Raw genomic sequence first — 24,502 nt, 5'->3', positions numbered from 1 at the left:
GTTGAAATGCAGATCAAGAGGAAACACTTTAAAGGAAGTGGGAGAAGCAAAGTAAAAAGGTTATCAAAATCACTTCTTCATAAAAACACAAGTCTTGTCTGCTGTTATAGAAAATTTTGGTATAATTTTTTTTCTCTTAACTGAGAAGGATTATTAAAGAAGGATTTTTTATATGTGAACTGTCACTGAGAATGACACCTGGGAACTTTTTATAAATTTTATAAAATAATTAATAATTTTACATTTTATAAATGTCTTACATGGGTGAGATGCTCAGTAGCAAGAGCAAACTAGTAGGTCTTTCTGTTGTCAGACTGTGCATTGCCTTTTGCAATATTACATAGATCAGATTGTTCCTTTTAGTGCAAAGATGTAAATTTTCTACACCTGTGACTTGAGCATATGTACACTTTTATCTTGTCTCTTTGAACTTTGAAGGTTTTTTCGTAGACCTGCTATAGGTAGGCATCCTGTACCCTTATACAAAAATGCAGATGATGTGCTCTGACATGGGTGAGGAAACAAGCAGAGAACTGTTCTCTACCTTTGTAAAGATTATTCTAATCTCTGTACAGCAAGTTGTCTTAACTAAAGCATTAGCATTCTGATTAAGCAGCTCCTTCGACTTAGCCAGTTTTCAGGAAGTCTGAATCATTTCAAATTATATAACTTGAGCAAAAAGTGTTGTTTTGTGTTAAATTTTGCTGCTTTAATTTTTACCTGGCAATTTCTGTATTTAAACTTGACTTTCTGCATGCTTTATCAGCTTGGTATCATTGAAGAATCTGGCACCAACTTGAGGAATTCCTACTAATTTGCTGTACAGAGAATGACAATTTCTGAGCTGGGTTTTCCTTTTATGTTTCCAAGTGCTTCCACTAGATGCTAAAATATTGAGAACTGTCATTTCACTGTTGTATGGAAAGAGCAGTCTTGCAGAAAACATATCAGCTGACTTCAAGCTGTGTAATTGAGACAGAACTACAGTAGTTTTTCATTCTGGTTCATGGGATCACATCAATATATTTGCTGAGGCTAAAGCACTGGAAGCAAAAAGTTGAACATCAATGATAGCTATGTCTTATCACATTATAAAGTGTTAAACATAATAAAGCATGAACATAGTTGCTAAAATGATGGTATTAAAAGCAATGGGAACCGTTCTTTGAAATCTAAGACTTAAACTAGGCTTATATTTTTTAGAAAAAGAGACATTAATTTTCTTTTTCATGAGAGTTTCTTGTCTTGCCTTTTTTCAGCCTTCAGAGATAGAAATGGAGTCGCAGGTCCACCTGTATGGACACACAGCAGAAATAACAAGCTTGTTTGTGTGCAAGCCATACAGTATAATGATAAGTGTCAGCAAAGATGGAACCTGCATAATATGGGATTTGAACAGGTACAAGTATACATGTAACTCTTTCCTATAGCCTTCTAATAAATACGGTTTTTCCCACGCTTGGATACCTTTGCCCCTTTGAAGTTAGTTGATTTTGTTCTGTGTATGTCTTCTTATGAAGTCAAACCCTTACTGGTTTTTTCCTCATTAAAGGTGCTAAAATTTTATAGTGAATATGAAAAATACCATAATTGATTGAAAATATTGATTGAAATTCATGTAACTCTTTTTAATATTTTCTGCAAAGGACCTTTTCTGCATTTGAGTCTGAAATTTAGGCTTGTTCCTTTCGTTTTCTTCAGGCTGTGTTATGTCCAGAGTCTGGCTGGACACAAGAGTCCTGTGACTGCAGTTTCAGCTAGTGAAACCACTGGTGATATTGCAACAGTTTGTGATTCAGGTACATTTGTCAGTCAAGAAAGCTGTTTTGACTTGCAGACCAAATAAATCATGAGACTTGTAATTAAATTAGTTACTGAGTGTGTATTAATCATCTGAGGATGCGTTCAGTCACACAGGAGAAACACGTTGCTTTTTTTACATAGTAGCATACAAATTTCTCCAGAAGTGATTAGGCAGGTGTTTGAATATAACGTAGAGATATGAAGGGCAACAGCTTGGTATCTTTATAAAAAGACTTGAAATTTCAAAGGTGCCTGGGAGACTCACATTTTGTGATGTTGGTTGCTTTCATTTTCACAGAGATTTTTTTGTCAAAGGTACAATTCTTCAGAGGAGTACCATGTATTACAGAGCACAGGCAAGGGGTATTAAAGGACAAGGGGACATTATTCTGGCAGTTTCAGAAAACTAATATTCAGATTTTTAAACTTACTTGGAGACTTTCAAGTCCATTTCTATTGCTCACAAAACAATTTTTCTTCTGCAAAACATTATATTCTTTAATTAGTAAACGGCATTACATTTCCTTTTAAGACAATTCCTTTCAAGACAAAAGCAGTAATTGGGTTGTTAGTTCATTGATAGAATCAAATAATGCCAGATAACCGGGTAAGAGAATTATGCTTGCTCTTTTTTAAGTATTTTGCTAAAATGCAGGCTAAGGTATGAGTACCAAGTGCTTAGATAGCTAGTGTGAATTCCATCTTATTGCCTTCCCTGTTGGTACATGAAAATTGGTCATTAAGTAAATACACGTAGTGCTTTGTAAGTGAAATGTTCCATAAATAGGCTGTGATGGCTTCTAAATCACTGCAGTGACTTGGTGGTTTGTGTGCTTCCTGTCTCAGAGAGAGAGAAGTAATTGCAGACATTACTCAGTCATTTAAACCTTATGAACTCTCAAGAGGTTGGATTCTTTACCACGGAATATTTAAATATTATGGATTTAACTGTGGTCTAGATTTATTTTTTTTGATAGTCCCATGCTATGTTTCATTGCAGTTGGAGGAGGCAGTGATTTGAGACTTTGGACAGTTAACGGTGATCTTGTTGGACATGTGCACTGCAGGGAAAGTATTTGCTCTGTTGCATTCTCTAACCAGCCTGAAGGTGTGTCTGTCAATGTGATTGCAGGGGGCCTTGAAAATGGAGTTGTAAGGTAAGCATTTGAAATGTTTCTTTATTAAAATGCTCCATCACTTCGGCTCACAGTTTGAGAGCATGTAGCCAAACATCATGCTGGTATTTGGCTTTAAAGAAGGTGGACAAGCTGTTACTCAGCTCCCAGTCTTAGCAGTTGCTAAATAGATTGTTTATCACTGAAGTATTTGTAAAAGCAAGTGTGAAGAAAATGGCTCTTTCTTTCAGACTGTGGAGTACGTGGGACTTGAAGCCAGTACGAGAAATAACATTTTCGAAGTCAGCCAAACCTATTGTAAGGTAAAAAGATCTTAAGTATACAATGAATGCATTTTTCTCTTTAGGGAAAAAAAAAACCAAACCAACAAATAAAACCAAACAAAGTAGTCAAAGTAGAGTGTTAAACATGAAAATAGGAGGTAAACACCCATGTCCAAAAAGAGCAGTGCAAACCTACTAATTATTCATGAAAGCAAAGTGAGCACAAGTGTACTGTACTTGTAATGACAGTAATAACTAGCTTCTGCTGCTGGCAGATGGAAATTAGCAGGATTCCCTTGAAAACTGAAGCAGAGCTACTCCTCTCATTTTAATTTTTTTTCCTCAGAATCTGCATTAAAATGAGATAATCTTAACTATGCAGACTAATAGAAAGAGGGTTTCTTCCTCAAAATTAAATGAAAGTGCTGCTTTTTCCATTTTTTGTGATGGTGGAGGGAAATGGTGGAGAAAGAGGCAAACTCAGAGTAGCCTGGAAGCTGCCATTTTGGAGTGCTTGTGTAGTTAGTTTTCTCTGAGTCCCCTTGATTTAGATGAGCAGAATTCTCGTGCCAAAGTGTGTTCACAACGTAGTCAAAGGACTGAGACTTTGATATCCCCAGTGGTACAGTAGTCTGCACAAAGGTCTTAGAGTTATGCCAAAATTCCATCTTAATGTTAGCATAGTAACGAATTATTCTGAAAATTTTTGTTTTGACTGTTGGTAAAATACCATTTAAAATCCAAGCTACCATTTTTCTTTTAGAAATGGAAAAGATTGTCTGATAGCAGTTATTGTCTTTGTTACCTCCTTTAAGCAGCATATTTCACAAAGCTTGTTGATAACGATTTAGTAGCTATTGAATAATTTAAAGTTTCCTGCTTAAATGTGACAGTAAATGGATGCTGACCTTCATGCTCTCTAACATTACCCACAGCATGACTGAAGGGCTTTTCTAGCACTGTCACAGCTCAAGAAATGCCCATCTGAACAAAAGTCCTGTGCTGTGCCATGAAATCGGATGGATTTAGTTTCTGCCTTTGTCAGCAAAGCAAGTTCAGAGGGCACTGAGCTCTGTTGCAGAAAATCCTTCTTTTCAAAAACAAGGGAAGAGGGTAGGATTTTGCTACTAATCCTGCCCTTTACTGTGACACTGCAAAGAAATGACTATTAAACTGCAAGGAATGTTGAAATGCTGGCCAAAGGTGCAGTTCAGCCTGTTTGGGTACAAATGGCTAAGCAGGTATATGCAAACACATTGCCGTGTTAATGTAGGCACTGGGCCTTCCCAACAGCTCATCTTTGCTGGCTGAACTCTCATGGGCATTTCATGTCTTGTGGCATTATAAATAGCCACAAGTGGTACAAAGATAGACTCTTTCCTTGTTTTGCAGCCTTACGTTTTCCTGCGACGGCCATCACCTGTTCACGGCCAACAGTGATGGGAATGTCATCGCCTGGTGCCGCAAGGACCAGCAGCGCCTGAAGCTGCCCATGTTCTACTCCTTCCTCAGCAGCTACGCGGCTGGGTGACGGCAGGGCTGCTGCTAACTCATCTCTCTGATGCACTTTAATCCAAATAGGCTATAGGAGCTCTTATTTAACTGGACTTTGAAGTACTTTGAATGTCTCTAGAATGACTGAATAGATGGGGTTTTTTTATTTAAAAGAGCAGCCTAAGGTGGTTGTAAGATTGCATATGTATATGCACAAACTTGAAGCATATCCAGGTCAGCAGGAAGCTCTGGTCATATTATCCAGTGCCAGCAAAGTGACTAAGAAATGCTCAATGCTGCAATATAAAACACCAACTGTATTTTTTTAAATCACTTCTTGGACAGAAGTATTTAAAAAAATTGATTATGCTTATTCCCCCTCTTAGTATGTAAAATATCAGCAGCATCAAGTTCTGTAAATATCTATTCAAATGTCAGCATATGTATATCTGATTAGGTGAGTATGGTATGGTTAGCTCTGGGATAAGCAATCCAAAACTTCAAAATCAACAACCACTTAAAATTGCTTTTTTTGAGAAGCAAAGAACTTAGTAGGTGCTTTTTGCACCATCTTATGGTATTGTAATGCTAAAAATTGAATTTCTGCTATTTTGGTATTTGTAATTTTTGCCATCTTCTCTGTTAGTGTAATAGTCTTTGCAACAGATGACAATAAAATATTTGTCTTAGTGATGGGTAGACACCTCATGGCATCATGAAACAGTGGTTAGATCAAATGCAGCGTGAACTCCCTAACCCTGTGATAGTTGGCTATCACAGTTTTGTGGCAGAACGTATATTATGTACACATACAGCTTATCTTCCAGAGCTCTAAAAAGAGGTGTTAAAGAAGGCACAGATGTGCTCCTGTTCTAGTGGCATTGAGGTTCAATACACTGTAAAACGTTTGAATCTAACTGCTTGAATAATCAATGTTCATAAGCATCAGATGGTTGGGAAAGGTTCCCATAGATACACTGTGCAAATTTGTGTATTCCTGGGTGCTATCTTATGAGGGGGAAAAAATAGGCCTCTGTCATGAACGGCTTAACAAATTTGAAATCCGAGGCCACATGAAAAATTAGTATTTCAGTTGATGGATTTGGAGACCTCTAAACGTGGCACCGTGACTGAGTGCCTGCTAGTCACGCGAATGGTAAAGCAAGAACGCTACGCAAGTCTGATGTAGTTACATTTTCCTTTGAAATTGCTTTGCTTTTTTATCACTGACATGTTCTGCTGTTGCCATTCAGACTGCTGTATCTTCTCATGTTTAAGGCTCATCTGCTTTCAGAACACTTTACATGAAGTTGTCAGGTCGTGACGAAGGTGGCACACACAAAATCTTTATACTTGTTTTGAAAATTCCAAATAGTCTGCAGAAATTCTTGAGACTTCCTGGTTGAAGAACTTTTCAAACTAGGAAAACTTAAGAAAAATGTTCTCATGGTTCAAGACGCAAAAGCTCATTGTTGGTTCAATTAAGCAAGTGGCTGCATACTGTATGAATTGAGTTTTAAACTGCATATTATTGTAGCAGCATTGTATGGGATGGCTTTAGTCATGTTTTTCTCTGTCAAAATGTTAATGTAAGGTCCAAATAACAGACTGAAAAGCTTCCTGGCTCATGCTGATGTGATGTGCTTTGTTTAGGAGAAAAATGACAAACATTGTGGTTTTGGGGTGCTTTTGTGCTCCCTGTTTTGGGGTTTTGCTCACAAAGGCTTATTTTTTTATAAAGTAGAATTTCACTTGTTACAAACCAATATGCAAAACTGCTGGCCTTGTAAAGAGTGCAATATTATATATTTTTATGTAAAAGTAAAAATGATTTTTTGAAGCAAGGAATATTTATTCAGCTTAATATTCTGGAACTATTAAAATAACATTGCAATAGCGTCTGTGCATGATGTACTTAAATTTCCTGTAAATGTCACATTCCACACTGTATTTGTATATACACTGTCACATTGTTGGGTAATAAACAGATCTTTGTATCAAACCATTTTGAGATGATTAGAAACATGTTTTTGGCTCAGTTGCAACTTTCTTTTTTTAGGGAGTCTTTCACACCTTCCTCCAGATCAGTTTCTGCTGATTCCCTTGTCTTTCATGTTTTTAAAATCATGAAATGGGAAGGTTCTGTTTATGGACTACATCCTGTGTCTGTCAAACTGAAGGTGGTGAGTGTAAGATGGGAGGTGGGAAACTCCAGGCATATCACTTTGTACATGTGTGCATGTGTCCTTCCTCCCCATAGGATGCATGACTACAACTTGGATGAAATGATGGCTCTCAAAGCAGAGACATTCCCCTTCCTTCCATCTGCCTTCTCACTGAAAACCTGTCTGAGCTGCAGAGGCAGATAAGCAACTTCTCTCTGGATCCTCAGAAAGAGGGGTGGAAATTGAAAGACTGGGATCTTGAGGAGGCATCTGACAGGATGTGAGGCTCCTTCTGTTGGAAGCCAGGGTTTGGGAGAGGTGCATGGGGAAAGGCCTGTCTATTTGATTGCAGGATTCTGTGGTAAATCCAGACCTTTATGTTCTGATAGTGGGGAGACATGGTGAGAAAGGGAAGGGGAGGCAATAGCTGGATATTCACTTGTGGTGGGGAGAGGGAATCTCCAACCCATTACTGAAAGGGAACCCTGATCTTCCATTTAGAGATCCACTGCTTAAACAAACCCATGACAATGAAAAGAAGAGAAAAAAAAGCCTGAATTGAATCAAGCAAAAATATAATAAAAATAGTAAAAGAAAACAATGGAACAGTGGGGAAAATATCATCTGGCTTGCTGCTGACAAACTTTTACTTTACCTTTTAATTTCTTCTTTCTTTCTTTTGCTTAAAGCTGTATTGGGATTTTTCCTTCTTGCATATGAAAATGGAAGTCACTTCCATATGTTGCTACTCCATCACAAAAACAATCAATTACTATTTACAAGGTCTGCTTGCCTTGAAAAATATCCACGGGAATATTTAAGCTTCTATGTTCAGACACCCTTTTTTTACTTTGCTGCTATATAAATTTAAAAACTACTGACAAATTACTGCTCTTTAGAGATTTATTTGCCATTAGTGCTCTGGAGTAGGGTCAGAAAGACACTGATTTTGCATTGGGGTTTCTGTAATAGGCTCTGTTGTGTATTTCATAATTTTGAAAAAAGATTAAAAGTGAAATCTGGCTGCTCTGATTAGACTCTTAAACTATTCTGGACTACACAGCAGAAAGTAGTTGTGTAAAACAGGAGCTTGCTTACTGTTTCCAGCTGTGAGCTAGCATTCCCAGAAAAAAAATTAAATCCTAATTCTCTAATGCAATTGACTGAAGCCCATATAAGGCTCCTTAGAGTCAAGTTCTTGTAAATTCAAGGACTAGAGCTTTGTCTTAGCTGTGTGGGTATTGCCTCCAGAACTTGTAGGGGAGACTCCTGGTTTTGGTGGAAGGTAAGAGTTTGCAGATTTAAAAGAAGGCAGTTAAAAAAAAAAAAAACAACCCTGCATAGTATATTATGAAAATACAATTTAAAGCAGCTATTTCCCATCTTTGTATTTTAGCTTAAGTAATAAAATTGTTAGAATCCAGTGGTAAAAATATTCTGATGACAATGGTCTCATGATTGGAACCATCTAATGTGCTGTTTGTCCAACAGCATGTAAATGCATTGTCAATGAAGTGGGGCCTCTTGTTGAGTGATTATGTGGTTGAACATGAATGAAAGAGCAGCAGCATAGGCTAGTGAGGTTTCCATCAGTTTCTGGAACTCAAATTATGGGAAGCTTGTGAAGTTACCTATTTATATTTAGTGATGTTTAGCTTCTTCCTGTTGCATCTCCTACCAAGCCACTACCCCAAAAGCCATTGTCTCAGTCTCAGAAGAGGCGCCCCTTGCTCCAAAGCACTTTTAAAATAAGGACTCTTCCTTGTTCTCTTCCATATAGAAAGCAAATGTTACTTGGAAATTCTGCTCCATTATGATGAGAATGAGAGAAAGTGCTGAGGGCAGGTAGAAGAAAACATACACCCCTCCAGAGGGACCAGCCATCTTAATGGGGAAAAATTAATGAGGCTCTCATGATCCTGGTGATGGATTATCACAGCTGACAAAATTTTCGGTGAAAAATGTCAATTGGCACTTTTAAATGCTGCTGACACATACAGCTTTTACAGGGAGAAGCATATAAAAATGGATCTATCAAGCGGAATTGTATTGTTCTGACATACTAGCCCTGACAAGGTGAGTCTAAGCAGCCCGTTTCCCTCAGCAGTTCCATTCTTCAGAGCAGGCTTTTCTACATCATCCTTCTGTTGCTCGGTGTGAGGGCAGGGCAGGCGCTGTGGGCGCTCACCCCAAACCCCAGTGCCTTTTAGGCTTTGCTGTTTGAGGTACAGCGCTACAGGCTGGGGACACAGTGGCTGGGAAGTGGCCTGGTGGAAAAGGACCTGGAGGTGCTGGTCAGCACCCGGCTGAACGTGAGCCAGCTGTGCCCAGGTGGCCGAGAAGGCCGCTGGCACCCTGGCCAGGGCAGTGACTACTGTGCTGCACCTTGAGTATTCCGTGTTCAGTTTTGGGCCCCTCAGTTCAGGAAGGACTGAGGTGCTGGAGCACGTCCAGAGAAGGGAAATTAACTTGGTGAAGGGAATTCAGGTCCTGTGAGGAGTGGCTGCAGAGCTGGGGGTTGTTTAGCGTGGAGAAAAGGAAACTCGGGAGACCTTGCTGCTCTCACAACCACCGGAAAGGAGGCTGTAGCCAGGTGGGGACCGGGCTCTTCTCCCAAGTCACAAGTGGACAGGATGAGAGGGAACGGTCTCAAGCCGTGCCAGGGGAGGTTCGGGTTCGACAGTCGGAGGAATTTCTTCACGTAAAGGGCGATTGAACTTTGGAACGGATTGCTCAGGGAGGTGCTGAAGTCACTGTCCCCGGATGTGTTTAAGGAAAGGCTGATTATCACCATGGTCTACTTGAGAGAGCGGTGTTCGATCAAAGGCTGGACTCGACGATCTCAGAGGTCTTTTCCAATCGAATGGGTTTTGTTTCCGTGATCTGTGATTCTGTTTGAGAATACCTGGATGATCGCTTGATCCCTAGCGCCTGCCGGAGCCGGAGCAGGAGGCGGCTGCAGCAGGAATCAGGAGGGACAGAGGCAGGCGGAGCGCCAGGGCGGCGGCACCGGGGACCGCGGCCGGGCCATGTGCCACCGCGGGGCCGCCCGCGGCCTGCGCGCCCCCCCGCCGCCCCGCTCGGCGAGGGAGGGACAGCGGGAGAGAGGGAGGGACAGCGGGAGGGAGTGCCCGGGGCCCGGGCGGGAGAAGGTGCCGGGCGGGGCGCCCGGCGCAGGGCGGGTCGGGGTTTCCGCGCGGGGCTGTCGCCGTCGCCGCGGTGGGCGCTGGTGTCCCGGGAAAGCCTCGGCCGCTCCGCCCGGCACCCGGCGGTCCCGGGGGCTGCTGCGGCTGGACGAGGGCCGGCGGCGGCCGCGCGAGCAGGAGTTTCCCGCTTACCCGCAGGATAACCCGGCGTCGGGCTTTGGGCTCCGTTGTCGCTGGCAGCGGCGGGAACAGCCTTCTCCGGAACCCGCCCCGAGCCCAGGTATCCCGAGGGCGGCGGGGAGGGGGTCTCTGCCCGGCGTGCTCGTTCCTCCTCCGTCAGCTGCCTGGGGCGAAGGCTCGAGGAAGCGGCCGCTTTTCCTGCTGACTGGCTCGCCCTGACGGAGGAGTAACTCCCGCTGCCCGGCTGCTGCCGGCGGTGATCGCTGATGTGTGGTGCTCGAGCTGCTCCACACCACAGCCATTAGGGCAGTGCAGTGAGACAGAAAACTCGGAAAAACAACTTGAAAAACGCTTCTGCCCTGCAGGTGATGCAGTGCCGAGCTTCCCGGAGGCGCTCTCCCTACCTTGTAGGTTACAATTCTGTTCAAATCCGTTTTAAGCGGGGTTCAAGTGGAATAATCAAAATTCCCTGTGTATTTCTTTGAAAGCTCACAGCTATCTTTCAAAATTAGCTAAAGGGGTAGAATAGTAGCCAGGAATAATCTTTCTGCCTCAGACTTTCCAAATCTCTGATGGTTTGCTGGGCTCTATGTTTACATAGCCTGTATGCTGATAATAAATAATATTGCACGAAAAGATTGTCCTTGGGAAATATCACATTATTTCAGCCATTTCTTCCTTTGATTTTTTAATGGTGAGAAGCAAGATGATATTTTTGAGTAAAAACTTGGGTCTGGTGGCAAGAATTTGTGGAACTTGACAATTGGACTGGATATAGTACTGGATATGTTAGATGAGAACTGAGCTGTTGGAGTTTCATTGATTTGCAGTTACATGAGAAGTTATTTTCAAAGTCACCACGTTTACGTTATGAAAATTGCATTCTTTCCTTATCGTGAACAATAGTTCTTGCTTTTAATCTAATAATTTCTGCTTGTACTACTAAGCCCTTAGGAGATGGAGTGAAAAGCTGTAGTAATTTTCTTGTATTTCTTTGTGCAGCCACGAGATAGAGAAAGAAAAGGATTCCTTACCCTCCCTCCCTCTCCACGGAGCTAAATCAGTTGCTATAAATCTTAGAGTAAGAACTGAGATAGCAGGGGAAGTTGGATTTCTTTCCATTTCTTTTTTTTTTTTTCTTTTTTTTTTCTTCTTTTAATTTCTCTGGTATACCAGTTTGGTATCGAACAGCTGCGAGGCTGTAATTTTGCTGCTTATGTTCCTGCAAGTGGCTAATGAAATGTGACGATCTTTCCTCAATTTAGGATGTTGTTTGCAGGTCATTATTACAGGATGATTCTCACTAATGTCACTGGGACTCAGGTGAATGATCGGGTTAACTTTCCTACTGGGCTGTGTGGTCCAAGAAGCACAGAGCTTGTGTGGAAGGTGTTCTTTGGAGCTGTCAACCCTAGGTTTTCTAATCTAGTAATTTCAGGTCCATCACTTTAGATTAAGGTAGCAATTTGTTTTAGGGCTTTTTAGATTGAATTCTAGAAGTTGCTTTTATGGTATGGCATTTTAAGATTGTACTTGGAGCTGGGGCGGAGGGGGGGGGGAATTGCAGCTTTTCATCCATGTTACTTGTAGAAATCCATCCCAAAGAGCTTGAAAATTCAATTTTGCTTCTATGTTACTCAAGTTTTTAGACTTTTTCTGCATTTTACTAATGAGTATTTATAATGTTTTATAAGCGAAGGTTGCACTCCTTACCCCAATGCAGCATCAAGCTATACCTGCAAATATTTCTGCAGCTTTCTGCATTATCATAAGATAAATTTGCCTTTGAAGTTCCGTTGGGTACAATCATCCATTGTAAAAACAAAAAAAGAAAATCTGCTCTTCACGAGCATTTTTAGGAGCCTGGGAAATTAAGATCTTGGGCACACATGAGTAACATGGACCCAGAAAAAGGATGAAGGAAGGTAAACGAAACAAAACGGCAGAAAACGCAGCTGGCTGGGAGGCTGTCGGTGCAGCTTTCAGGAGTGATGCTTTAGGAAAGGGCTGTCTGCTGTGGGGTGCCAGTCAGCAGAAACTGCTGGGCTAAAAAAGGCCGTGTGGCTGCTGCCACTGCTCTTTGTTAGCGCGGTCGGTGCTCCCCTAAAAGAGAAGAATCGATAGAGACTAGGTCAATGAACTCTGTGTGCTGCACAAAAATACTGTGCTGCATAAATGAGCTCCTCTAGCATCCAGGTCTGCTGGCTGCAGCAGTGACATGCAGGCTGCTGGTTAGCACAGTTACTGTAACTACAGTGATTATCAGGACCTGTGCCTGCCTGTATTGATACAAGGTAAAAACAGCCAGGAAGGAGCAGTAGCAAACCCAGCTGAGAATTTCTGGTTCAAGGGGTTTAGGTAATTCAAATGATGAGAAGTTACTCCTTTTAAACATCAAAAGTGATGTGGCCAGCAGGTGAAGGGAGGTGATTCTGCCCCTTTACTTGGCTCTGGTGAGGCCCCACCCTGCATCCAGCTGTGGGGTCCCCAGCACAGGAAGGACATTGACCTGTCGGAGTGAGTGCAGGGGAGGGACCCAGGACATCAAGGGGCTGGAGTACCTCTCCTATGAGGAATATCTGAAAGAGTTGGAATTGTTCGTCCCAGAGAAGCAAAGGCTCCAGGGAGATCTTATTGCAGCCTTTCAGTAATAAAAGAAGGCTTAAAAGAAAAACTGGGACAGACTTTTTAGCAGGGCCAGTTGTGAAAGGACAAAGGGTAATGGTTTTGAACTAAAAGAGGGTTGATCCAGACCAGATATGAAGAAAAAAAAATTAAGGTGAGTGTGGTGAAACACTGTAACAGGTTGTCCAGAGAAGTGGTGGATGCCCCGTCCCTGGAAACATTCCAGGTCAGGGCACTTGGAGAGGGCACTGAGCAACTTGTTATAGTAGGTGTTTCTGCTCATTGCAGGGGCCTTGAACCAGGTGATCTTTAAAGGTGCCTTCCAACATAAACCATTCCATGATCCTGTAGACTGTTTACCCAGGTACAATATAAAGATAAAGATAGTCCCCTGTGGGACTAAAGGCCTAGAGAATACTTGAACAGTTTAAGAGGAGTCATCTTAAGAGAGAGGATCAGATCCACTTGTCAGGCTGCAGCCTTAGATGAAACTCATCCTGTGAGAAGGTGTTTGAAGGAGAGGCTTCCTCACATTCCAGGGGATGGGTGTGTAATAGATTCTCTTGTAATTAAAATTTCTGTTCTCTCCAGAGCTTTATTTCTAAGTAACAATTTTATTTCATTAATAAATTAAGCTTAAGGTTATCATCATAGGTCCTAAGGAGAACAGAATCAAGTGTCATACAAAGCTTTGCCTGCAACAAGGACCTTTATTACAGTCTGGTTTGAAACTGAGTACAGTTCTCATTGTCAACATCACACCATATGCAAAAGGGCCTTAAATAATGGCACAGATATGGACTGTGTTTGCAGACAGTGAGAAAAGGTAGAGGTATATGCAGCTTGGTATGTGAGGAGAAGTCAGTCACACAAAGTTATGGAACCAGACCTGTCTGTAAAAAATTGAAATTAAATACCTAAATGGATGCTAAACACTTCCAGAAATATAGTAGTTAAATATTTAAATGCATGTAAAGGCCAAGGTTGGAGCAGGATTTGAAACAGAACAAATGTTTGTGTTTCAGAGTATAAACAAACCTCTTGCTGGGGATAAGTGGTAATTTTCTCCAGTGTCTGAAACACCTAGTGCCAGACTTTTTTTTTGTTGGTTTTTAAAGTTCTTTTTTTTAATGAAGCCTCATATTCTGGTTGTTTTCTGATACTGTGAAATGCTTTACTAGGCAAGATACATATTTTCTTTTTTTAAATTTTCCTATTGGGTATTTCAGAATATAGGTAGGAATATATTATCTTTGTGGCATTGCTTTAGAAACATGGTTTGAATTTTTATGCCTAATAGCCTTTTCAAAATTTTACTATGGACTTAACTCAATCCTTATTCTATAAATGCTTAAACACTGGCTAGAAGTACTGTGAACAGTGTTCTTTCCAACTTTGTTGTAGCCAGTGACAGTTCAAATTGTCTAACTCAAATGCTTATAGCTTTTTACAGTATGAGTGAATGAATTGCCAGAAAAGCTTGGGAGATCTGGAATTGACTGTTCAAGGAGCTGCAGTTGCTTAATTCAGTGTAACTTAAATGTATGTGGCAAATGTAGAAAGACCTCTGACTTGATTTAGCCTTGAATTTTTTTGACTTTGTGATCATTAGTAAGGTAGATGTGGAGATGATAAAATTTAAATTATTCACTCTTGTGGGGGTGTCATTTTGTAAACAAAGCTAAACGTGTTTATTCTAATTTTTATGGATAGGTTGATACTTAAAAGTGAGGGGGTTGAGTTGAACAAGAAGTCCGGAGATGAGCTGTAATTCAGAACCTTCTCCTTTTGTGAATGTCTTGTATCCTTTTTGCTGTTTGGCTTTCCACTGCAACTCAAAACAAATCTCAAAAGTGATTGGAGGCTGTGGCTTGGTTGTGGATATTCATACAGTACCCGGTATTTGATGCAAAGCCAGTTCCTCCACATGTATTCAGTCCTGTGCCTTGTGAAGAATATGAGTTGAAAAATTGTAAACAAGGATGAAGACAAAGAACCTGCTGTGTTCTGACATGATTTTATTTCATCAGAGCATGCACGGGGGAAACTTGTGTTCCATTCAAATGACACATGTATATGCAGAAAACCTGTTCTTTGTCTTGGCATATGTTAAAGCTCTTGTTTTGTTTGGCACAATTAATAAATTTTAAAGTAGCATTTCTCTGCCTATATTAGACCTGAAAGAAGGATTCTACTGTTTCTTTAAATTAGTGTTGAGCATGGCCCACCATGGCATTTGTATTCCACCATCCTGTTTTACAGCACAGGTTACTGATTTTTAGAAACAGTCTGCTTCATACCAGGCTGTGAGAAGGAACAACTGTCTTTGCCTTGTCTCTGAGCATTTGTGTTTTGCAAAATCAAAGTAGCTAAAAAATTATTCTTCCATTCTTTCTGTACTATGGATTGTGTACTTCTCTTGAGTCTAACCAGGGATATTGTACATACAGGTTTTTTTTACAAGACCATTTCCAGTGTCCTACTTTATTTCCTGTTTATATCTTACACCCCAGTGACTGGATCAGGTAAGCTATCAAGGTTCAAGAAGGGAAATTTGTGTGGTTATAGATGTTTGCTTCTTATCCAGAAATAAGCTGGAAGCATTCATTTTGAAAGGCCTGAGCCTAAAACTGCCTTGGTAGCAGTGCAAAATGCCTCCTCGTGTGCGTTTTCCTCCTGTGTCTCATCTGCCTCTCACACCCTGTGTCCTTTGCATTTTGCTGAACTTTGTATTGGTTTGTGAGGCTTGGTGCCAGACTAATCTGGCTGCAGGTGGCACTTGTGGTAAGGACCACAGGGGAACGTTGCCTGATTGAAACCTCATCATCCAGTCCTACTAGGTAGTACAACTAGTCTGGGGCCTGTCTGGGTCATCTGTATGCCATCATCTTTCCATGTGGCCTTAGTCTAGCCTCCGGTGACTTCAAAATAGTGACTGTTCCTTGTGCTGGGCCAGTGTTGCATAGAGGTGTCAGCACAAGGGGCTCTCACATGCAGACCACCTCTGGCATAAATATTGTGAGTTAGTCAAGGTCTGAATGTGGACGTCTCGACTCATTTGGTAACGGTGCTGAGGACTGCTGGATATTGAGTTAATTTACTCTTAATCCCTCAGGGAACAGCAGTGCAACAGAACCAAACACTGACATACCTTACCTAGATGTCCCTTCCCAAGAGCAGCAGATCTCTTATAAAGAGAGCATTCCTGTCCTGTAGAGTGTACTGTACTGGGTTTAGTCATCTTTAGACTTTGCTGGGGTGTCTAAGCAGAACGTTGGAAACCACTCCATTATTTCTTCTTAATCTGTTATGTCATTTCTAAACTTGTTTTATTGATAGTCAGAATTCTGACTCGTTCTCTGTCTTACAATTTCCCTCTGATGCTCGGTGAGAGCGCTGTGGCATTCATTTCCACTGCACACATTTCTGAGCTTGTTTTGATGTTTCTAGGTGTAACTGGGGCATGGAGCCAAACTGTGCAATGCCTGCAAGGCCTGTTTGTGAGCAGCTGTCTGTGTTGGCAACAAGAACCAGGGCAACCATTTTCACACTGAAGTCATGGCTATGTGCTCTGCATTTGTGTGTCATTTGCAGGATTCAAATGCTGACGATTGAGGATGCAAATATGTAATGCCACAAGGTGCCATGGAGCACGAGAGCAGAAATGAATGGTGTCTGCTTTGTATTCGTGACCAAGAGCCTGCCACTGTTGATGTGGTGGGCAAGGGTTGGTTAGAGTTCAGATAGCTGTCCTCTCAGTGATTGCTGCATTTTCTACCTGTTCTTTAAATGGTCTCAACTTTGTCTCTTCCAGGAAAAACAAAATGAAGGAACTAGTGTCAAACAGTACAACCAGTATTTCTCAAGCCAGGAAAGCTGTGGAGCAGTTGAAAATGGAAGCATACATGGATAGAATGAAGGTAAACTTGGACTTATTGTTGATGTTTTGAATTCACTGACTAGTTTGTGGAACAGCATGTCTTTAATCATGCAGAAATCAAGAATCTGTGTTGAGCAATAAAACAATATTCAGTACTGTGAGTGAGGTACATACTGACTGGTGGATTCTAGTGAAGTGATTTCCAAAGCCTCGCTTCAAGTCAGCTTCTGTGTGAGTGTCTGTTACATTTGTCAAAAGTGGTATTTTGTGAAATACTTGAAATCAGCTGGCAGGCGCACAGATGCTCTTCTTTGTCACCTGTAGCTAAATTTAACTGCAGCTCTGGTTTCTTGGTTTTTCTCATTTAAGAATTGGAATAAGTCCTTAAGATATTGCAGAAATTTTGAATAATGATGAGACAAGCTGAATTGCTTTGCTTTGTCTTGTTTTAGTGCAGATGTCATTGCACAAAAGATGTATATGATTGCAGTGTGCAGTTATGATTCTTCACACTTGATAACATGTATGTGAAGATTTGGTTTCATCATGCCTCTAAATACATATGGATTAAATATTATCATTAAAGGCACTATTAAAAAGAAATTTTCAGGTTTTTTTAAACAAAACATCCTGTAGATTATTCTTGCATGTCATTCTGCTTTCCACTAGGCTAAAATTTTGTGAAATGTCAAGCACCTAGAAGCGAATAATGCCATAGAACTTTTTAAGAAAGCAATGCTCATTTCTTTTGCCCTCTGCCTCCGAAAATAGCAAATAATTATTTTCATAAAAAATCCAGTCTCTACAAGGAAGAAGTTTTTAGTCTTTCCATCTTTAAAAAGCGATGCATTAAAATTGCCCAGTTCTCTGCAAACAACTGTAACTGAGTTGTTACAAATTGTAACTGAGATTAGGCACAATTTAGAAATGTTGTACATTAAAATCTTCCTGTAGTGAAGAGTGAGTGAAACTCAGTCTGTTTGTCCACCCATCCTTAGTGTGTGGATGGTAGTATATATGTATGATTTTTAAAATAGTGTAAGATCACAAACTCACCAGCTGGAAAAGTAGTATTTATAATTCCGAAATATTAGTGCAGTTCATGGGTGGTCAGTCTTGCTCATATGAGAAAAGAAATTTCAGTTGCTCTGTTTTGTGGCCGTTTTTAGCCATGTCTTCTTATGAGGCCATTGGATTTGCAAAAGTAGTTTCTCTATTTCATAGTGTGTCACAAATTCATCACATAACCTGTTCACAGGGACAGCTGTTTGTTTCCTGCAGTAAAAGAAGCTCTGCCTTGGTTAGTCCCAACCCTGGTCATATTGCAGATGCATGAACAGAACGGACAAGGGAGGGTGTGGGTGGCAGAGGAAAGGGCTGGAAAAATATGGCCCAGTTTATTGGCCCTTGAAATTGTTCATACTTAGTGGATTGTCTTAAACTTGCTTCCATGTATACCGTGGTAACTGTCACGTCCCACATCATTAGGTCAGTTATGCAAATAGCTTCATTAGTTAGGTGTTTAATGTTCTTAATTACATAAGCAAGAAAGACATAGGTTATTTTTACAGCCAGTTTAATTTAAAAAACCACAGTTATTAGCAAATGTGACAGACCTAAAACACAGGTAGCTTGAAAGTGCAATTATTTCACCTTTTGAAACAGCCTGGGACCAAAAACACACCAAAGAAAATCTGACATGTTTTAGAATTATGAGGGTACCTATACTAACGTAAAACAAATACAACTTTTCAAAATGCCTTGATTTCTAGAATTTCTTTGAACAAGCATATGAGGGATTGTGAGAAGCGGTTGATTGGCTTTTTATTCCTTCAAAATCCGCTTGGCTTTTTAATCTTGAATCAGTTAAGTGATTCAGATTTTACCAAGAGACTTTTCAGTGGTTTCAACAGGAGATTTTAAGTTCTCAAATGATCACTGTAAAGGCAGATAAATAAACTTACTTTCTTTTTTTCTGGTTAAACTAGTTAGACATTTAACAAAAGATCAGAGCTTTCCAAATAATTTAATTAAACCCTCTTTTGCAAATAGTTATAGCCAAGTTGTTATTGCCACAATAGGCAGGACCACACTGCTAACATTGAAGAGGTGTCTGTGTTACTGACTGGGGAAATCAGAAGTTCCAGTTTATTTTTCGACTACAGAGGCACTTTGTTTCCCATGCACAGTAACTGCCGTAACCAGCAAGAGTTGGGTCTGCTCAATTAAAATGTTGTAGTTAAAAGTATGTTGATAGTTGCTGACTCCCCACTGTGTTCTGGATTTTTCAACTAATTTAAGAAGTCCCATTAAGTTCTCTAGCCAGTCAGAGCAGCGAAGCAGTGCTGTGTTCTGAGGTTCCACAAAGACAACTCACTGCTGAGGTGTAAAAGAAACTGGACAACTTGAAAGAGAAGGATGGAGTTATTGGTGTATTGATCAGTAGTTGGAAGGAGGATTACTGAGGGTTTTTTTGTAAACCATAGGAATCCCAGAAGGATCATAACTGAATCTGCCCTACCTGGCAAAGGAACAGCTAGAGTTACAATGGAGAAGTACATAGGAAGCTGGAAATGCAGATGCCAAGCTGGGAAACACCAAAGTAAATCAGATGAACAGTGGCCTTGTGACTAGTAGAATAATGTGTCTTCTAAAGATGCTTGCAGTAAAATTGAGAAAGCAAAGTTAGTATTGGCGTTTATCAGAGTCGTGCTCAGAATAAAGCACTACTTCATCTTCTCTTTGCAACCAGAAAAGCAAGAGTCCTCTGACATTTAAGATCCTTGGCAAATCAGTTATCATTCCATTTTCTTTTTCCCTAGGAAGACAGAAAGTATTCCTAGCTGGTCCTGAATAGTGTTGGGAGTTGAACGGTGAGAATGCCAATAAATGTGTGTGAATCTCTTTGTTTTAGATGTAAAGGATAAGCAGAGTGGGTGTTGTAGCAAGGATGGTAATTAGTCACAATCCATGACATGGCAGAAGACTTTGTAATTGCAGCATTTTGCCCTGTCACTGAAGCTTATAATTATTAGTGCAGCTAACAGGATGTTCTAACTCTGGCAGTTTTTATCACCTCTGTTACTCTGAAATGTAATGGTAAAATTTCACAGTACTCCTGACACTAATTCTTTAAAGCATCAGGGTTGAATGTTTTGTTGGATTTTCCCCCCCTTTTGTTAATTTGATAACCAGATGTGGTTTTTGCTACAGAGAGTAGAAGTGATTCTACAAAATGTGAGATCAGTGTGATACCTATATATTTCATCTCTTCTGATCCATACACCTTAAAAGGTTCTTTAAAAATGAAATGTTAACTTTCTGATAGAATTCATCAATCAAAGTGGAGCCTGATCTTTTTCTTTAGCCACTTCTGTAATATGTATAAATTACCTTGAATTTGCAGACCAAGTCGTATCACGTAAGAAAGCTGACATGATAAATGTGTTCACTTCATTTGAATATTCAAATCACATGCATTTATTTTAATTCTTAGGAAAAGCTATTTTGAAGCTGTCCAGCAACATTCAGCTACAAATAACCCCAAAGGCAAGATAGACTGGGCTCCATTTAACTCCTTCCATGGCATAAGGGGATGATCAGCACATCAATGTGTACAACACAGCCTGCAGCCCTGGCCATGGGGCACCTCTGGGTGCTGCCTGTGCCCAAGCAGCCATCCCTGCTGGAGCCTTGGTGCCATGCTCAGTGCACAGGCCTTCCACCACTGCTCTTCCCAATAAGGACACTGAGCAGGAAACTTGCTGGAGGCAATATTGCATTTTGCTCTTTTTTGGGCCACAGGTCTGACTTTGCCAACACTGCTCACAGCAGCAGGAACTCGTGTTTTCATTGCTCCTGGACTGTGATCAGCTCATTTAACTCCCTGTTGTGAATGGCCATTATTCCACTGTGCAGGCCTAAGTTACTCTGCTTTTAGTGAGGAAATGGTTATTATTCACTTTCATGACTACTGTAATCCCAGTGGGAGGAATTTCCCTCTCAAAACCTTCTCTTTGTTTAAAGGATGAAAATATATGGCCAGGTTTAGTTTGTGACAGCGATCACGCTCCTCAGTTTCTTGTTGCAGGTTTGTTTTTAAATACATTGTACTATGGTTTGTTTAAAAGCAAAGTAAAATATGACTTAAACACTATGACATTGAAGGAAGGGTTTCTCTTCACAGAAAGGAGTGATAGGGCATTGGAGTGGGGTGCCCAGGGAGGTGGTGGAGTTGCCGTCCCCGGAGTTAAGAAAAGACTGGATGTGGCACCAAGTGCCATGGTTTAGTTGACAAGGTGGTGTTAGGTCCAAGGCTGGACTTGATAATTTGAAAGGTCTTTTCCATCCCAGGTGATTCTGTGAATATATTACTCTGCTTTACAACATTCCTACCAGCATTACAGGGTGAGTTAGGTACAGAAATATATGCTGAGCTTTCTCTGGTGAAACATCATTTTTTTTGTTATATCGTATCAAAACACAGCAATACGTAGAGAAACAGGAGATTATATTATTGGTTTTATCCCTTCTAAGAATGGGATCTGAAATTGTATTTCTCTTCCATTGAACGAAAAGCAATATACTTGGGTTGATGTTGCTTATGCGTGCATGGAGCAAACAAGATCATCACAGGAAAATCATTACAATCCTTTGTACTTTGAGGTCTGTATACCAGACCTCAAATATATATATCTCCACTTTTTTTTTTTTTTTTTTAACCTTCTTCTTTCTTGAGAAGCACTGGTTCTTGTGAACATCTCTTCTGATTTATTCCGTTTTCTGTTTCACCTATGCCTAGCAGCTTTCGGTTCACATGTAATGTCTCTGCCACCCTTTTGTCTTACAGGCCAATTCAAAGACAAACTAATTTTAAATAACCTTAACACTCTTATTTCCTCCATTAGGGGGATAGTCTATACTGGGGTGCCAACCACAGGTTCTCCATAGGTTTAAGCATTCTACAGAGGCATACAGAAATTAAAGAAAATAAAGAAATAAAGAGTCCGTAACTGTCTTCAGAAGTTCACTCAAATTTCATGCAAATTCTGATTCAATACCCATTGACTTCATAGGTCTAATCTGAAGCCTACTATGGGCTAGGTTCATGTCAAAGCACGCAGGGTGTGAGGAAGTTTAAAGCTAGCATTGATGACACACCTGCTAGAAAAATACCAGAAATGCAATTTGTTTCTTCTCTTCACTCTAGATGTGCAAACATGCTGACCTCAGTGTTTGACAAGGGACAAGCTGTCATGGTGCTCAGAGAAAAGACTTCTTTGTAAAGACTCCAGAATTCATTTTCTCAACTATCAACTATTGAAAACCCAATAATTCACCAAAGCAAAGTGATACAGATAGCTGTGAATATCTTACTGACTGAGCAGAACAAAAAAAATTTGTATATACTTTCTAAATTCTTGAAAAAATAAATGATTCACTATGGTCTACTGCCACTAATATTCATATGGCACAAAGAAGCAAAAATTGTAAGGTTTAATGTTTCATTTTTCATTTAATGCAAAATAGCTTACATTGCAAATATTCAACACACTGCTACATTTTTGTATGTATTTGTATTTTTGTAGACTTTCAGTAAGCATGAACCCATGTTCTGAATTTAGAGACTTGAGAATTTCTTACTTTAGAAGTATAAAAATATTAAGTTAAAAATATTAAGGTAGTGCTCAAGTTTAAATGAATGCTGTGCATAAAGGACTACTTATAGTAATTTACTGAGCAGACAACATTAGTCTTGCTTCATTGAAAAGAGCAGTATTTAGCTTAAATGAGAGCTTTAACATGTGGTGTTCAAGTTTTGTTCCTGATTTATTGTTTATTTTTAATTCCACGGTCATGTGCCTAAATAACTTCTTATTTTGCAACCAGAGGAGCAAAGGGTAGGGAGTGTGTGTGGAAAACGTTAAAACCAATGAATGGGAGTAAGAGCTGAAGCAGGTTTCTCTACAGAAACAGACACTTCAAAGAGAATTCTTGTTGCTTATGGGTGGTTAACATATGAATGTTTTAGTGACTATGTGCTCCTGACCTCCTCCTGATGGAGAGGAACAGCTTGACATGGTTGATATCAATGGATACCATCTATGTCACTATGTTAGATAAAATGTATGTAAGGATTACCAGGCCTAGGAAGAAAAAATGGAGAGATATGTCTTATATTTAAAGGATAAAGCAATCTACTCCCTGTTTTACAATAGCTTCCATTATCATTTGTTCTATGAAGAATATTTATGCAATTCAGATTGGTTCAGAATTAAGTGTTACAGTAGTTCTCTCTTCTCTTCTATTAGGTATCCAAGGCTGCAGCAGATTTATTGGCATATTGTGATGCACACATTGGAGAAGATCCCCTTATTATTCCTGTACCTGCATCTGAAAATCCCTTTAGGGAGAAGAAACTCTTTTGTACTATCCTTTGAGTCAGTTTTCAATTAAAAATGTCATCTGCTAAAACTTGGTATCAGTGTTGCATGCTGTTAGCATTTTTTTCTTTAGATGTCAATACTTACCCCTTAACTACAATATTTTTGGAAGGTAGTACAATTTCTGCTTAAAAAACCCCTTAAAATAAGAAAACACCCTAAAAAATTCAAGATAATGCTTATCTTTCAGAGCAATGTACAAGTTTAATTTCAGTTCTTCATAAATATTCTTTTGGTCTTAATGAAAATATCAAGTACAGTATCAAATTGTAGATATCTTTGCCAGTCATAGATTTTTCTGGGACCTAAATGAGTCATACCAATTCTCGAAGCTATTTTTAACATTCTTATTTTCTTTGGAAGGTGAATTCAGTTCAATTGCCTTTACAAATTTCTATCTAAAGTGAGTAGTGTGACCTTTTCCTCAAGTAACACTATTTAGGAAAAAGTCCCAGTGAATTACAATGTTTAGAGTGATTGGTCTTATACAGTAAGTGGTGTCTATAAATATGTTTTCTGAAGACTGTAAGAAACTTGACTACAACAACAATCCCAGTAAAATGCCACTGTGGCTACGAGCAGAATGAAGATGTATAATCACACACCAGGATTGCATCAATAAAACTGTAGAAAAATGTGGTTGCTTGTATCTTGTTTTGAATGATAATGATTTAAATTATTTAGAAAGTTCACTGAAGTGTGAAATAAGTGTTCCTGAGTGTTTTAGTGGGGAGTGTAAAACTGCTCTGAACAGCACAGGGAGGGGGGAATTACATTTTCTGAGCAGCCCTCTACATGCTTTTGCCCATGAGAGTAGGACTTCATGGGGATGGAGAGTAATGGTAAATAAATGTTGTTCTAGGATATGCAGCAAGACCACTGTGCTGTTGACAGCCGCTATGTTTGTGTATTTTGTGGCCACAGATTAGTTAAGTTGTCAGCAAGTAATTTGTGGAGGTTCTGGGACTTTTCTTTTTTTGACTCCAAAGTGGAGTGAGAGGAAAAGAATGAGGTGTGAAATAAGACTGCCTTCTTCATGAAGTAAAATTAAGCTCATCATACAAGGCACCTGATGGAAGCAACTGTTACTTTACAGACTTTTTTTTTTTCTCTTCTTCTCCTATTAAAAAAAAATGAAAGCTCTTTTCCAATTCGATGCATTAGGACAGTTGTCTCACTGCAGTACCCGATATATACACTATATCAGCCAGCCCCATAAGGCAGGAGACAATTTTGTTGGAGAGCTGCACCAGTCTGAGCTGAGACTCTGAACAGCCACCATAACACATCAAGCTTCCTCCCTTCCTCTGCACAAACTTGTATTCCATAAACATCTTAAATACCTGCAAGGCAAAAAACTAGCTGAG

General features: G+C 40.0%; 2 protein-coding genes across 7 annotated transcripts in view; both read left to right on the top strand.

Moving 5' to 3' along the window:
- Positions 1-6,702, top strand: part of LYST (lysosomal trafficking regulator) — a 76,090-nt gene extending 69,388 nt beyond the window's left edge. The window contains exons 49-53 of the mRNA XM_066178819.1: positions 1,260-1,399; positions 1,702-1,799; positions 2,804-2,960; positions 3,170-3,241; positions 4,595-6,702. Coding sequence (XP_066034916.1) covers positions 1,260-1,399; positions 1,702-1,799; positions 2,804-2,960; positions 3,170-3,241; positions 4,595-4,733 — 606 coding nt within the window. The 3' untranslated portion in view covers positions 4,734-6,702. The remainder of the gene's footprint in view (positions 1-1,259; positions 1,400-1,701; positions 1,800-2,803; positions 2,961-3,169; positions 3,242-4,594) is intronic.
- Positions 6,703-9,639: 2,937 nt separating this feature from the next.
- GNG4 (G protein subunit gamma 4) lies at positions 9,640-23,852 on the top strand. 6 transcript variants are annotated; one of them, XM_066180450.1, is made up of 4 exons: positions 10,022-10,287; positions 15,263-15,337; positions 16,627-16,732; positions 23,004-23,852. In XM_066180450.1, exons 3-4 carry the CDS (start codon positions 16,637-16,639, stop codon positions 23,130-23,132), a joined length of 225 nt encoding a protein of 74 aa, XP_066036547.1. In that variant the 5' UTR covers positions 10,022-10,287; positions 15,263-15,337; positions 16,627-16,636; the 3' UTR covers positions 23,133-23,852. The 6 variants fall into 6 exon arrangements, with proteins under 6 accessions (XP_066036544.1, XP_066036547.1, XP_066036549.1 ...); XM_066180452.1 differs by lacking the exon at positions 15,263-15,337 and adding an exon at positions 10,553-10,594; XM_066180447.1 differs by lacking the exons at positions 10,022-10,287; positions 15,263-15,337 and adding an exon at positions 9,640-9,709.
- The last annotated feature ends 650 nt before the right edge of the window (positions 23,853-24,502 follow it).

Source organism: Chamaea fasciata, unplaced genomic scaffold (assembly GCF_029207755.1).
Source record: "Chamaea fasciata isolate MVZ Bird 193981 ecotype frontalis unplaced genomic scaffold, bChaFas1.0.hap1 SCAF_3, whole genome shotgun sequence".
In the NCBI taxonomy this organism is placed as follows: domain Eukaryota; kingdom Metazoa; phylum Chordata; class Aves; order Passeriformes; family Sylviidae; genus Chamaea; species Chamaea fasciata.
This window is presented reverse-complemented; position numbering and strand designations above follow the sequence as displayed.